This window comes from Copadichromis virginalis, linkage group LG2, assembly GCF_057382275.1.
Source record: "Copadichromis virginalis isolate Kocher_CV1m ecotype Utaka linkage group LG2, C_Virginalis_male_GT1.1, whole genome shotgun sequence".
NCBI lineage: Eukaryota > Metazoa > Chordata > Actinopteri > Cichliformes > Cichlidae > Copadichromis > Copadichromis virginalis.
In genome coordinates this window covers 33,453,286-33,467,928 of record NC_140619.1, presented here as the reverse complement: position 1 = coordinate 33,467,928, position 14,643 = coordinate 33,453,286, and the positions used below count along the sequence as shown (strand labels likewise).

Genomic DNA, 14,643 nt, shown 5'->3' with positions numbered 1-14,643 from the left:
TTAATATAGAATATCCTCCTCATTAATGCAGCTATGACTTAACCACATCCTTTTCAGTGCTTTCTACTAATTATTAAAAGTATATCTGACAAGCATGTTTGTATATGCTATTATAATGACATTATTTTAGCAAAAGCAAATGCAGATATCAGCTGAGTAATGTTACAGTTGGGTACAGCTGGCAGCACATATTTCTCTCTAATAAGCTACCACAGTTCTCATCAAGTTGACATCCTATAGCCTGTACTGAACCACAGCAAATAAACACCATATCTGCATAGCTGATCTACTGCTGGTAATCTTCCTCAGATAAATCAAGACATCCAGCACAGAATTGTGCTGAGAAATGGAGAGTAAGACGGAAGAAAATAAATGCAGTTCCAACAGTATGGGATGTTGAAATCCACTGTCCCACATTATTACAAAATGTTCTGGATTGTGGCTCACTTGTCCCCTTTCCTCACATATCACCGATCGATGTAATAGGCACAAGTCCCAATGAGAGGTTCATTTATTTATTTATCATTTTAGATGTAGCTGATTCAAAGTAATTCTTGAAGCAAGTATTGCTACTCAGCAACCATCTGGTAGTTATATCGAATTAACAAGACCTACCTCCAAAAAAGAAAAGATAAGCGATACTTTAATGGGACATAATGCATGTATAAAATCACCAGGGAAATCTAATTAAAGTTAGCGTAAGTTTGTCGACTTTATTTCTACTACACACGCAAAAGGTTTTAATATGTTACAACTTCATTCAAAGCTCAGGTTATCCCGACAGAACAAAGTCAATGCTCATTCACTATATGGATAGAGTAAAACAACAAAAACAGGAAGTATGCTCATCTACATCTCTACTGTGGACTGGTAGTACTTTCTGTTACAGCTTGGCCACATCGTTATAATAGTGGGGTATGAGTGTGAAAGCAAATATAATGTGGAAATAATTACAACGTTATTACAAAGTAACATCCAAATAATAACCAAGTAATATCTTGTATGAACAATGGATCTAGCAGAGAGGTACTAACTTTAAATTTGTATAATTGGTTAATAACAAGACCAAATGGGGCTAATAATGACAATATAAACATATGCCTGTAAAGCAGGACCAATTAGTAGTCATACAGTAATATATAGGTAACCATATGATGACCAGCTGGAACTAAAATGGTAACATTAGTTCATTATGATTTTTATATAATAACTTAAAAGTTTCAGTGATATCAATAATAGGGGAACACTGCTTTATCATATTAGGATACTATTGCCATAATGCTGGAATTAATCCAACCTTACGGCGCCAGTATTCTTCTTTGTTTGAAGGTTATCATGTAAACATATTTAATTCTGAGGTGTATTGCCTGGAAACATAGGGCAGTTTCTATGCAATAACCAGGACTCAAGCAGGCTGAATGAAAGATGTCTGGTCATTTAGGTAATAAGGGATAGGTAATAATAACTAAGAATCATTTTTCAAACGTCAAAGGCAACAATTAAGTGATGACTTCAAGATTATTAATAGTGCGGGTTTATGGAAGGTGCAAACCACTGGTTACACTCAAAAACAAAAAGACTTTGCCTGATAAAAACAAAAACAAAGATATTTGTTTAGCAACTATCTATGAACACTTTTGAAATGTGAAGTCGAAACACATATCCAACTCTCCTTTTCTAAAAACTGGTAGTAAGTAGAGAGACAGTATTTTAGGAGTTGTCAATCATCAGGAGGTGAGCTAAACTCAAAACGAGTCTTTGCTTGTTAAATTCCCCCGATTCTGAGATTCGGCATTGCAATTTCTCACTGTGCTGTCATTTTAAGAAAATCCATTGACTGCAGACAAATGAGATGAATTGTGTGTGTGAGTTTTAATGATGCTGCAGTGCTCAATCTTGAAAATACTATTTGCTTTTGTCACAGAAAATCTCACAGCTGAATCACCATAATAACATCACAAACACAGCAGAGAATGCAGCTAAATTAGCCGCCCACCTTGACATTACAAAATCCCAACTTGTTTTCTTAAACTGCAAATCTTTACAAATGCATACTGTGTTAATAAGCACTGCTCACGCCCACACCGATGTATTTTAAATTCTAGTTAACAAGCAAAGGTTTCACCGCATATCAATTGTGGCAGGAGTGGTAAATGATGTACAAAATGTCTAACAGATCTTGTAGATTTCAGATTGACATACATCAAGAAAAGAAATAGTCTTTTATCCAAGAAAACTGTCGAAACAGATATATACAAATCCTGTTGTGCTGTACATTAGTCTTAAGCCACCCCTCATTCCTTTATATTTTTCTAGGAAAATGCGTGCATTGATTTACTGAAACATGTTCAAACATACATATCATATAAGAAAAAACAATTAGCGCAAGCTAGAAAGTCAATACTTTGTTCGTCAACACAGCCTGAAATCTCTTAGGTAAACTTTCTTATAATTTCTTTAAACAGTCTTCAGGAATAGTTATCCAGGCTTCCTGAAGTGCATTCCAATGCTGAAAAATGAAACTGAATTCATCACTCCATAGGACCTTATGTTACTGATTTCAAATCCAGGTCTTGTGTAATTTGGAATTCCTTATCCTTTGTTCCCCATTTTCCTTCCTTATGAAAGGCTTCTTGACAGCCACCCCTTCTTCTGAGACCATTTCACTCTCACTTGGTGTTGGCTCTATCTGGTAGAGTATCACTTCCTGTTCCCGTTACAACACACAGACCTTCGCACCCTTGGAAAACCCATAGCTAGCCAGGCCCCTGTGGCTGGTGCACTTGAAGGTAGCTTTAGTTCTTCCCCTAGCAGACTGTTCCGAGCACCCGGGAACACAGGGTGGCTGGCTTAAATTGCTGTCTGTCTGAATGGTGTCCAAAATGCTTTGCTTTATAGATAATTGGGAACCTTTTTGGGGAAAACCTGTTCTTGTTAGGAGAGACTGCATCTATCCTAATTTGGATGGAGCAGCTCTCACTTCTACAAATCTGGCCAAATTTAATAAACCCCCCCAAAATCTGACTATCCAGAGTTTGGATCAGGAAGCGGAGTTGCAGACTTACACGCCTCTCTGTAGCTTCTCTCCTCCTGCTATCTCCCCAAAACCCCATCCCCTTAGAGACTGTGTCAAAACAAAAAAACAAACCAAAAATCAGCAAAAAATTATTTAAACACAAAAAAATCACACAGAAAGAACAATACTGTATCCACGACTGCACCAAAGAGTAAAACAGTGAAATGTGGATTATAAACATTGGGTCTCTCTTTTCTAGTCCCCTGTTAGTACATGAATTAATCTCCCACTACAGCTTGTTAATCAACCAAAGACCAAGACAGAGTTTTAATTCATTTGAAAAAAATGATGCTTAGCTTTGTCCACCCTAGCTTGAAAAACTCAAGAAAAGTTTCATTTGTTGTTATCTATCGTCCACCTGTCTGTTTTTTGTCTGAATTCTGAGACTTTTTATGTGATTTAGTTCTCAGCTCAGATAAAATAATTATTGTGGGAGATTTTATCCATGTAGATACTAAAAATGACAGCCTCAGCACGGCATTCAATCTATAATTGGACTAATTAAAATGACATCACACTAGCTTAGAACATCCTCATTTAGCCTTGAAATCCAGTTTATCGCTCTATAAAAAAGCCCTCCGTAAAGCTAGAAAATCTTACTATTGACCACTCATTGAAGGAAGTAAGAACCCTAAATTTCTCTTCAGCACTAAAGCCAGGCTGACAAAAAGTCAGAGCTCTGTTAAGCCAAGCATTCCTTTAAAGTTAACGAGTAATGACTTCGTGAATTTTGTCACAAATAAAATTGTAACCATTAGAGATCATCATCATCATCATCATCATCATCATCATCATCATCGTAAAAGAGGAATCTGCAGAGGAATGTGATACTTGAAGAGTTTCAGTCAGGTTTCAGAGCTCATCGCAACACAGGAACAGCTTTAGTGAAGGTTACAAATGATCTGGCCTCTGACAGTGGACTCATCTCTGTGCTTGTCCTGCTAGACCTCAGTGCAGCGTTTGATACTGTTGACCATAATATTCTATTAGAGCGATTAGAACATGCTGTAGGTATTACAGGTACTGCGCTGCAGTGGTTTGAATCATATCTATCTAATATATTTACATTTGTTCATGTAAATGGGGAGTTGTCTTTACACACTAAGGTTAAATATGGAGTTCCACAGGGTTCTGTGCTAGGACCAATTCTGTTTACATTATACATGCTTCCCTTAGGCAGTATCATCAGAAGAAATAGCATACATTTTCACTGCTATGCAGATGACTACCAACTTTATCTATCATGACACCAGATGACACCCACAAATAATTAGTTAAACGTGGATGACCTCAAATTTTCTGCTTCTAAATTCAGATAAAACTTAGGTTCTTGTACTTGGCACTAAAAATCTCAGAAATGCAGTGACACTGTGTAGGACCGCTTTCTTCTATTTGCGCAATATCTCCAAAATCAGACACATCCTGTCTCAGAGCGATGCTGAAAAACTAGTTCATGCATTTATTACTTCTAGGCTGGACTACTGTAATTCCTTATTATCAGGATGTTCTAAAACTCCCCGAAAATCCTTCAGTTGACCCAAAATGCTGCAGCAAGATTACTGACAGGGACTTGAAAGAGGAAGCACATTTCTCATATTGGCTTCTCTTCATTGTTAAATCCAGAATCAAATTTAAAATCCTCCTCACATACAAGGTCTTGAATAATAATAATTGACTACTTTGAGGAAAAGTATAAAGACACGATTGATTGCTCAAAACTTTTGACTGTAATAATTACAGAACAGTGACAGCCAGAGCAATATATGACTTCCAACATTGGCTGCTGTAGCCAAAATGGCACCTATCTTGTAAAGACGGCTAGGCAAAGTTCAAAGCAGTGGTTAACCTTTTGCTGACACCAGAACAGTTACATTTTGAATACGCTCTATGCTCAATCCAGTCGTTTGCTCGCTCATATTTCTCTTCATTTTTTCTGCCTCTGTTTGATTCCGCCTGCTTCTTACTGTCCCCAGTTTGCCTCTTTAAGTGTGACATGAAGTCCTTAAACAGATGCAAGGATTTAGCGTGACAGCTTTAGCTCTGATGCTGTCCACAAATTCTGGGATAGCACCCAAAGATTTATGACATCCAGCTGGCACCTGGCTCTAAAAATGGTTTATGTATGTAATAGAGTAAAAGAAAATGCAACCGTGAGATCAAAGTAATGGATGTTGTGTCAAAGAAAGGTGATAATTGGAAACGCCTCACCAAAGTGTTTATTTACTAAGCAGATTGACTGCATTTATTTCTGTTTTTCAGGGTAACAACTTCTAACCTCTTGTCTTCTTTTACTTTTCAACAGAACAAAGTAACACAAACATCAATCACTACTAATTAAATTATCATGCCTATTATCAAAGGACACCCGTCATTATCTCTGCTAATCATATCTCAACACGCATTTGATGGATTACCATGAAAATTTATATGGACATCCATCCTTCCCAGACAGTGTGCCTTCATTTTCTTTGGTGGTCCTTCTTCTATTTGATGCAAATAGCTCTATAATTATTAGATAGACTCACTTCTTTTTTTTTTAAAATTATATCTTTATTTGGATTGGACAAGAAAAAACCATCTGCATAGCAGTATATGAATAACATGGGAACAAAGTCCTTCCAAGTCCAGGAGAGCAAATGATAAACAAAGTGATCAGCGGGTGCATATTAACCTCCACTAGCTATTACTAGGAGAGTTGCTCGCATGCTCTCCCGAAGGAGATATATAGAACACATTACATGGAACTATAAACACAAACTGGGGGGGTGCCCATGCTGCAATCATGGTGAACAAATAAGTAAATAAACAAGCAATAGTAATAGAGGTAAATGTAAAAAAAACAAAAAACAACCAAGTAATAGTGCGATCAAGTGAAGTCAGCCCTCGTGGGGGTAATGAATTGGATACAATTGTTCCAAATTTGGTAGAATTTGGCTTTTTGATTTCTTAACAGATATGTAAGTTTTTCCATCCTAAATATCTCTAAAATGATCCCAAACCAGTCATCTAGGGTAGGCTGGGCTGGGCTTAACCATCTTCTAGTAATTGTTTTTTTACTTGCCACCAAGAGTAATTGTATGAGGTGCCGTAAGGGACATTATTACTGAAACGCTCTCACACACACAACTGAAACGCTCTCACACACACTACTGAAATTTTAGCTCTCACACACACCACTGAAACGCTCTCACACACACTACTGAAACGCTCTCACACACACTACTGAAATTTTAGCTCTCACACACACACAACTGAAACGCTCGCACACACACTACTGAAATTTTAGCTCTCACACACACTACTGAAACGCTCTCACACACACAACTGAAACGCTCTCACACACACAACTGAAATTTTAGCTCTCACACACACAACTGAAACGCTCTCACACACACTACTGAAACGCTCTCACACACACAACTGAAACGCTCTCACACACACAACTGAAACGCTCTCACACACACTACTGAAATTTTAGCTCTCACACACACTACTGAAACGCTCTCACACACACTACTGAAATTTTAGCTCACACACACACTACTGAAACGCTCTCACACACACAACTGAAACGCTCTCACACACACAACTGAAACGCTCTCACACACACTACTGAAAAACCAAGGCATTTCAGTTAAACAGGAAGGCGTTTCAGTTGAACAGGAAGGCATTTCAGTTAAACAAGAAGGTGTTTCAGTTGAACAGGAAGGCATTTCAGTTGAACAGGAAGGCATTTCAGTTAAACAGGAAGGTGTTTCAGTTGAACAGGAAGGCGTTTCAGTTGAACAGGAAGGCATTTCAGTTAAACAGGAAGGCATTTCAGTTAAACAGGAAGTTAATTCTTGACAAGGAAACTGAAGGAAAAAGTGTTAGATTTCAAACAAACCACTACACAGATGTCTACTCAGCAACCTGTTAGTTAGGGGTGGGTTTTTATAATGTGTGTGAGAGCGTTTCAGTTGTGTGTGTGAGAGCTAAAATTTCAGTTGTGTGTGTGAGAGCGTTTCAGTTGTGTGTGTGAGAGCGTTTCAGTAGTGTGTGTGAGAGCTAAAATTTCAGTAGTGTGTGTGAGAGCGTTTCAGTAGTGTGTGTGAGAGCGTTTCAGTTGTGTGTGTGAGAGCTAAAATTTCAGTTGTGTGTGTGAGAGCGTTTCAGTAGTGTGTGTGAGAGCGTTTCAGTAGTGTGTGTGAGAGCTAAAATTTCAGTAGTGTGTGTGAGAGCGTTTCAGTAGTGTGTGTGAGAGCTAAAATTTCAGTAGTGTGTGTGAGAGCGTTTCAGTTGTGTGTGTGAGAGCTAAAATTTCAGTAGTGTGTGTGAGAGCGTTTCAGTTGTGTGTGTGAGAGCGTTTCAGTTGTGTGTGTGAGAGCGTTTCAGTAGTGTGTGTGAGAGCTAAAATTTCAGTAGTGTGTGTGAGAGCGTTTCAGTAGTGTGTGTGAGAGCGTTTCAGTTGTGTGTGTGAGAGCTAAAATTTCAGTTGTGTGTGTGAGAGCGTTTCAGTAGTGTGTGTGAGAGCGTTTCAGTGGTGTGTGTGAGAGCTAAAATTTCAGTAGTGTGTGTGAGAGCGTTTCAGTAGTGTGTGTGAGAGCTAAAATTTCAGTAGTGTGTGTGAGAGCGTTTCAGTTGTGTGTGTGAGAGCGTTTCAGTAATAATGTCCCTTACGGCACCTCATATAATTGCGCCAACTTAATCTCACTCCTACGTTCCAGAAAGGGGACCAAACCCATTTATAAAACCTTAAAATCTAAAGGTATTTGAACGTTAAAGACTGCACTTAAAGAGACCTGAACACCTATCCAAAAGTTTTTTAACTCGGGACAGTCCCAAAAGACATGAAAATGGTTAGCAACAGTCGAGCCGCATTGTCTCCAGCATTGCATATAAGCCCCTTTGTATCTCTCCTGATATGGAGTCTTGAAGTACCTAATAATATTCTTCCAGCCATGTTCCTTCCAGCTCATAGAACTGGACGTGGACCACTGGCAGTACCAAACATTTTCCCACTCCCCTACAGAAATAGCAATTCCTGATTCCCTTTCCCATTTATCCTTAGTGTATAAAGTATTATCCTTGCTGGCACTAGAGAGAGCTTTGTATAGTTTAGAAATAGATTTAGTAGGGGTCATGGTTGTGGCATTTTTCAGGATGAGGAAAAAATGCGACTAAGCATCATTGAAGTCGGACAGTTTGCATTCATGATCAATATATGATCTCAGCTGTAAGTATCTATGAAAGTCGTATTTTGTCAGGTTGTGATTGTCCTGTAAGGCCTCAAATCTGAGCACAATATTTCTATGAGTAAGAGAGAGGAATGTCATAAGGCCATAGGATATCCATGCTTTAAAGTTAGAGTTGTGTCTGTTTGGAATAAAATCCGAGTCGAAAGCAACCCACCTGTCTTTACACACAATATCACCCACCCAGGATGGATGAATGCTGAATGATATACATCGACTTTGAATGCACAGTATGGGCATCTGTTAAAAGCACAAACATACTGTAGAGCTTGCAATAAAGAAGAAATGTTGTTTATCTATATACCATTAGCGCATTGTATTGATGCTCCCATCCTTAAAAGTGGAACTGCAAACGGCTTTAGAAATATAGCTTTAGAAATGATGCCAGAAGATGGTTCGATCTCTCTGGTGCTATTGTGGAGAGATAAAGAGAGATGAGCCCTAATGCAAAGGATTACGCAGCATTAGAGACATCTCCATACAACTGATTCATATTCTGCACAGAGTGTGATCAGCTTCAGTGTAAACACACCTAGACAGGTCTCAGCTAAGGACTTACTGTTCGCTGTTTAATCAGTAGATATACACGTGTGAACATTTAAACCCACCAGGCTTCTGTCTGATGTGATTCTTTTTTCCATCAGTTCTGATACACACACGAGTTTAACACGATCCTAGCGGTTGGAAACACCAGCTGCTGGTTTTTACTGCTTCCTAGAAACAATGCTTACTCCACATTTAGCTGTGTCTGGGCTTTCTGGCTCTAAAGTTTTCCTCTTTATACAGCTGCCAGTGCAAGCACCTTGTAACCACACAGTCTCACGAGGCATAGCTGAACCATGACCTCGACGAGGACAACTACCATATAGAGAGCAAGATAAAGTGGGACAGAATGACAGAAAAGCTGATCAGCTGTCAAGTTACAAGATGAATTAAGAAGAGGGAGATATTAAATGCAAGAACTTCACTACACAGAAAGTTTCAAGGGCACTTTAAGGAAGTATTGTTAAAGTATGAAAGGGGAGGCTCTTTGGGAATTAAATAGAAATGTGCTGAAAATGAAATGGCAACAAAAGAATAAGAGCATCTCTTGAGATGTGTTTTTGAAGAGGGTAAAAAGCTTTTACTATTACTCTAAAAAAAGAAAAGAAAAGAAGTGAGCTGGCTTAATATTAAACGGCTTATAGCTTAAAACATAGTTCGTGAATGAGAAAAATAACGTGCAGGTAACAGATAGCATATTAGTCTTATTCAGACCCAGCTTTCAGTCTGGGTCTGAATTCAGTTACATCTGTCACTGTATCAGCGTCTATTCAACATCAAAGTTTTTTTTAGGGAAATGCTCTTCACCCAAGAGCCTCAATGAGTCCCCCTTACTCTGCTGACTATTAATATCAAAGCATGAGTGAAAATGAGTGATGAGTGTTAACTAAACAAAAATCACTACAAATGCTTAAGAATCAAATCAATGCTTTTAAAAAGCTCCGAACCGAATACCATTAGGCACAAAAATCCCACACCAAGCCTAGTGGTGAAGAAAGAAGCATCCTACACATCAAGTCAGTGCATCTAAGACTGAAGAAAAAGATAACTCCCCCGGAGAGAACCCCTGGAGGACAGGGATGTATCGCTGCAGTGTGTGCTGACACACTGGAAGCTGATTCACACTGTGTTTGATCATTTCTTCGGCACCAATACAGTATGATGCAAACAAGGAGGAGAGAAATCCAGGTCATGCTTAAAGCCCTTCAGAGATTTCTTATTTTGTACACACTCCTCTCCCTTCACTAAAACTCTCACTTTTTTATTCCCTTTTTGTGCTGTATTGCATTATTGCTGAGCGTGTTCTTCTACACACTGCCTGCATCTCTTTTTGCAGAATAAAAAAAAGGATCACTGCTAGTCACACTAACACTTACTGTACGTCTTTTTATCCCATTCTCTGTTCCCGTTGCCCTGTTAACCTCTTGCCTTTTCGTTGTCTTTTTCCTTTCCCTCACCTCTACAGCCTCTACTTTTCAGCCTTTCCGCCGTTCTCCAGCTTCTTCTCCTCGCTTGCCCTCGCCTCTCTTCCTGGCACTCATAAAACGCCTCTGCACCTTAATGTGTGCTCACCTGAAAACAATCCAGTCTCTCTTCCTTACGCCTCTCATAAATAAACAACTGTAGCCCTTTGACACTGACATCATAAAGCCAGAATAGCTCCAAATGAGTTGAAAACGTATAGTTTATTCCAATAATTTGCTTTGCTTGAGAGTTGGTGAAGCATGTTCTCCCCCATGCAATCTCTCCTCATTACTTTTTGATGAATAACTGATGAGATGTGCTGCTGTCGTGGCGGTGGCTCAACATTGGTATGCAGACAAAGAAGAAACAGAGACAGTTTTTTTTTCTCATGCCATGCACTGTTGACGAACAGTTTGTCTGTACTTAATGAATCACCCAGCAATCATTTAATTTTGATTGGATGAGCGGCTGCATGAGTTGCTGTTCATGGACCTCAGAGTGACTCTGAGAAAATGGAGTCATGCCCGGCTGGTAAGAAATGAACTACGCAGAGAGTGATGGCGGCACTAAAATGCATTTGTCCTCTGCAGCCATTAATGTCAAATCTCACAGAAAATGATGGTGTTTATTAAGAGTGAGTGTGCACAGACTGAAAGCATGAACCTGTGTGTATGTGTGCGAATGTGTTAGTAATGCTCAGCTGAGAAAACACTGTGGCCAAGCATTAGAACTCTCTGACTGGCTTTGAACAGTACCTCCATTAAATCATAGCAAAGGCCCAAATGGAAGAGGTCAACAGTGACAAGACTGACTCAGGTATAATTTTGTGCACACAGGTTCCGGTTCACACCAGGACACCGGAGCGCAAACACTCTTCGAAGGTTGCCGTTTAATCGTACCGGGGGGAGCTGTGACACATTACCACCTTGTGACAAGTCAGATAAAGCTTTCACTTTGGAGTTATATGCCATTTGACAGATAATCTCATCTGATTTGCTGGCAAGCATAAATTTCTTTTGTGGGTGGTGCCAGTAAGAATTAAACCGTTGAGTAATGCAACAGTAATTCATCCATCCTAAAAATCTAATTCATCGCAGTGAGATTAATTGGAAGCCAAGAGTTCAAGGAAGAACCTAAGCAGTATTGGAAGCCAAAGCTGAGACATTAAAGAGGCACACAATCAGAATTTATGATACAGTTAAAGCTTTACATTAAAGTGGTTGCACCTTTTAGTTTTGGCTTTGCTCAAGTGGTCATCTCAATCAGCGTTTGAAGTTGTGTGAATGACATAACTAACCCTTTTAAAGGTCTGAAAGTGGATGGTTGCTGATAGCTACTCTTTTGTTCTCGAGTGTTCTTCAGTCCCTCTGAAACTGAAACTGGTATCTATTATTTCCATTTTCAAAGTGCTGTGCCTAATCACTTATCATATTGATGGCCAAATGACATAACAAGATCACTGTGACACATTTGTTATTAATTTGCTGCTGTATACTTTCCTCCAACTCTTTAAAAACGATGCAGACCTTTTTATGACAACACTGTAAGAGCCTGGCATTCACTTACAGTGTTGGGATTAATCAATATTTGATCAGTAGCTGGTGAAGGAATTGAAAGAATTGAATTCGTATTTTAATGCTGGCAAAGTCACGGTTATGATCCAGCAGGAGGCAGAAATATAATGAAATAAAAAGAGGCTTAGACTAAAATATAAATAGCTTCAGTGGTGCGCGGTGTGGCGCTGACTTGGAAATGCTTATTTCCACCCAGCAGAACTCCCCTCATTAAGAATCTTTAGCAGCTCCGAGGCTGTTATCTTGTTGCTGACACTAACCTCTGACTGTGCTATGATACCTGGCGACAAACAAAACTACTTTCCATATGGAAGTCATATTTTCCTGAGTTACAATTAAGGGAGACCATTTGAATTTTATTCAAAAATTAAAAGACATAAAGATATGTTACATACCTCAACCTGTTGACAGATTTGAATGAGCTTGGCCATTTGGTTCTCCAGCTCACTGTTCCTCTTCACCAAGTTGGTTAGGTTGTTCTCCAGAGTTTGCTGTTTGGAGGGAGCAGGAGGATTGGCATGATTAGTATTTACAAGTAGAAGTATTACCTTCAATGTGTGCAGTTTTGCTTATAAATAAATAAATACTCTTATTGTAAGGTTATTGTTTAGCTAAACCATTAAGCTTAAGACACTACAGAGGAACAGAGTGATTAGAAAATTTCTTAACATCTGTTTACGAGAGTGGGTAGCTCCTTATGTTCGATTTAGTAGTTTTATGCTGGATACTTCCTGATTTAAAAAAACAAAAACAAAAGCCAAACATAAAATAAATTTAAAAAAACATCAAAAGTTTTGAACTACATGAATCTGCAAGGGGAGTCATATCTGTAGATAATTATTTTGGTAACATCTCTGGTGAAGTCTGTGACATCAGTGCTGGTTCATGAGTTCATATTTATGTCTTCTGAAGTCGCAATGAAACCCATAAGTCTGCACATACACATACAAAATATACATTCTGTGACATCACAAGAAATTTCTACAACACTATTTGACTCCTTTTTTTTATTTTTATCTCCACATCCCCCAAGACTTTCTTTATAACATAAGACATTCATGCAAAAATATTTCTTCAATAAACTGTAAACGACTTTAAAAAATTAATCCAAATATCTATTAAGGCCCGTGAAGTACAATAAAAAAAAATAGTTGCAGAAGGGAGAGTGTCCATCACAGTAGCCATGCACTGAAGTCTGAACCATGTTGAACAATGTTACATGCGGTGCGAAATAAGAAATAATCAAAAAGGTCATCAGTTTTGAAAAGGTTAAAAATAATCTGCAGATTTTACACACGATAATTAAAATGACTTTAATAGCTGAATTGCTGCAAATGTTACAGTAAATATTCGGTTTCTAATTGAATATCGTTGAATAAGAAGCAGCCAAAGTAGGTTCTGTGTTTGTAGGTTAACTCTTTCATACGTCTTCCTGTATTTTTGCTTTTATGCAGCCACAAGTGCTTACAGCAGTTTTATTTACTACAAAACTCTTTGATCTCACGATTTAACTTCATCTCACTTTAAAGCAAGAAAATAACTATGTGATCCCTGAAAAAAATGAAACCAATCAACCTCAAATGGCAACTTTTAATGATCAAACTCTCAGTTACTATCCCTTAACTGTGACTGCTTTTCAGATGTAAAACAAAAGACACGCACGCACAAACATGTTCACTCAAACACATATGCAGGATAAAAGACCAAAATGGAAACAAGCAAATGGGAAGTCAGGAATAGAACTCCCATTCAAAGGAAACAGATCAGCGATGGTGGTGACGAGCATCAAAACAACATTAGCAGCTGCGATGAGAACAACAGAACAAAGCAGAAGACAAGCGGCGAGTGTTTGAAGTATCTCTACTCATGCAAGTGAAGGGGAGGTGGCCTGTACAAGCACCTAGCCGCGTCTGAATGTCTTACTGTCTGTCTGCTCCTCCGTGCGTCTGTCTTACTGTCAGGCAACTGTGCTCTCCAATATCTCTCCTACCTGCCACTCAGCCTGATGTACGCCTACCTGTTGTCTGTTTGACTTTGCACCCACTTAATTATTCACCTGCCTGCTTATCTCACTTCTTGCCTCCCTTCCTTATCCATCCAGCTATCTACTTATGTGCCTTTCTGTCCCTCTGCGTCCCAGGAATAGTCGAGGATGGGAGAGGGAGGGGTGGAAGGGTGGGGGGGGGGGGGGGGGGGTTGTTAAAAGGCAGCCAGGGAACTCACCGCAGCGCTTGTCTTTGAAGCCTCCATTACTGCATCTGACACTCTGCCCGGGCTCACCTGATAAGCCTATGAACACACACATACACCTACATAAGTGCACACATAGACACACACACAGATAAGCCTGATCACACGTCTGCCAGCTAAACGCACAGCAACCGATGAGGAGGACTCCTTTCTCATGAAGCTGCCATAAACACTTTGGAGGTTTTGTTGAATGCAGATGAGACAGTGCAGCGTACAGTGTGCACAGCAGTGGTGTTGGAGTTGCATCACTGGAACGAGAATTTGGTTGTTGTGCCGCAGCGCCTCTCTGTGTGTGTTTGTTTATTGGGGAGTTTGAAGTGGAACATCAGTGAGTGGGGACAGATGGGTCATTAATTAGCAAGCTGGAGACAAGATGATTAATACATTAGAATACAGCTGCCCCCCCCCCCCATGCGACAGCAGTCGAAAGAAACTCCTTTGTTCTCTACATACGTACGTGTGTTTTCTGTATTTTACATGTGTTAGGCCTGCATATGGTCAG

General features: G+C 39.3%; 1 protein-coding gene across 6 annotated transcripts in view; it reads right to left on the bottom strand.

Moving 5' to 3' along the window:
* The window catches only part of mid2 (midline 2), a 163,719-nt gene that overhangs the window by 47,935 nt on the left and 101,141 nt on the right, over positions 1-14,643 (bottom strand). For 5 of the 6 annotated variants that reach the window (XM_085430969.1, XM_085430977.1, XM_085430961.1 and 2 more), the window contains 2 exons: positions 14,115-14,180; positions 12,287-12,382 (listed from right to left, as the gene is read on the bottom strand). In XM_085430969.1, coding sequence (XP_085287095.1) covers positions 12,287-12,382; positions 14,115-14,180 — 162 coding nt within the window. The remainder of the gene's footprint in view (positions 1-12,286; positions 12,383-14,114; positions 14,181-14,643) is intronic. The other variant, XM_085430994.1, reaches the window with a different exon arrangement.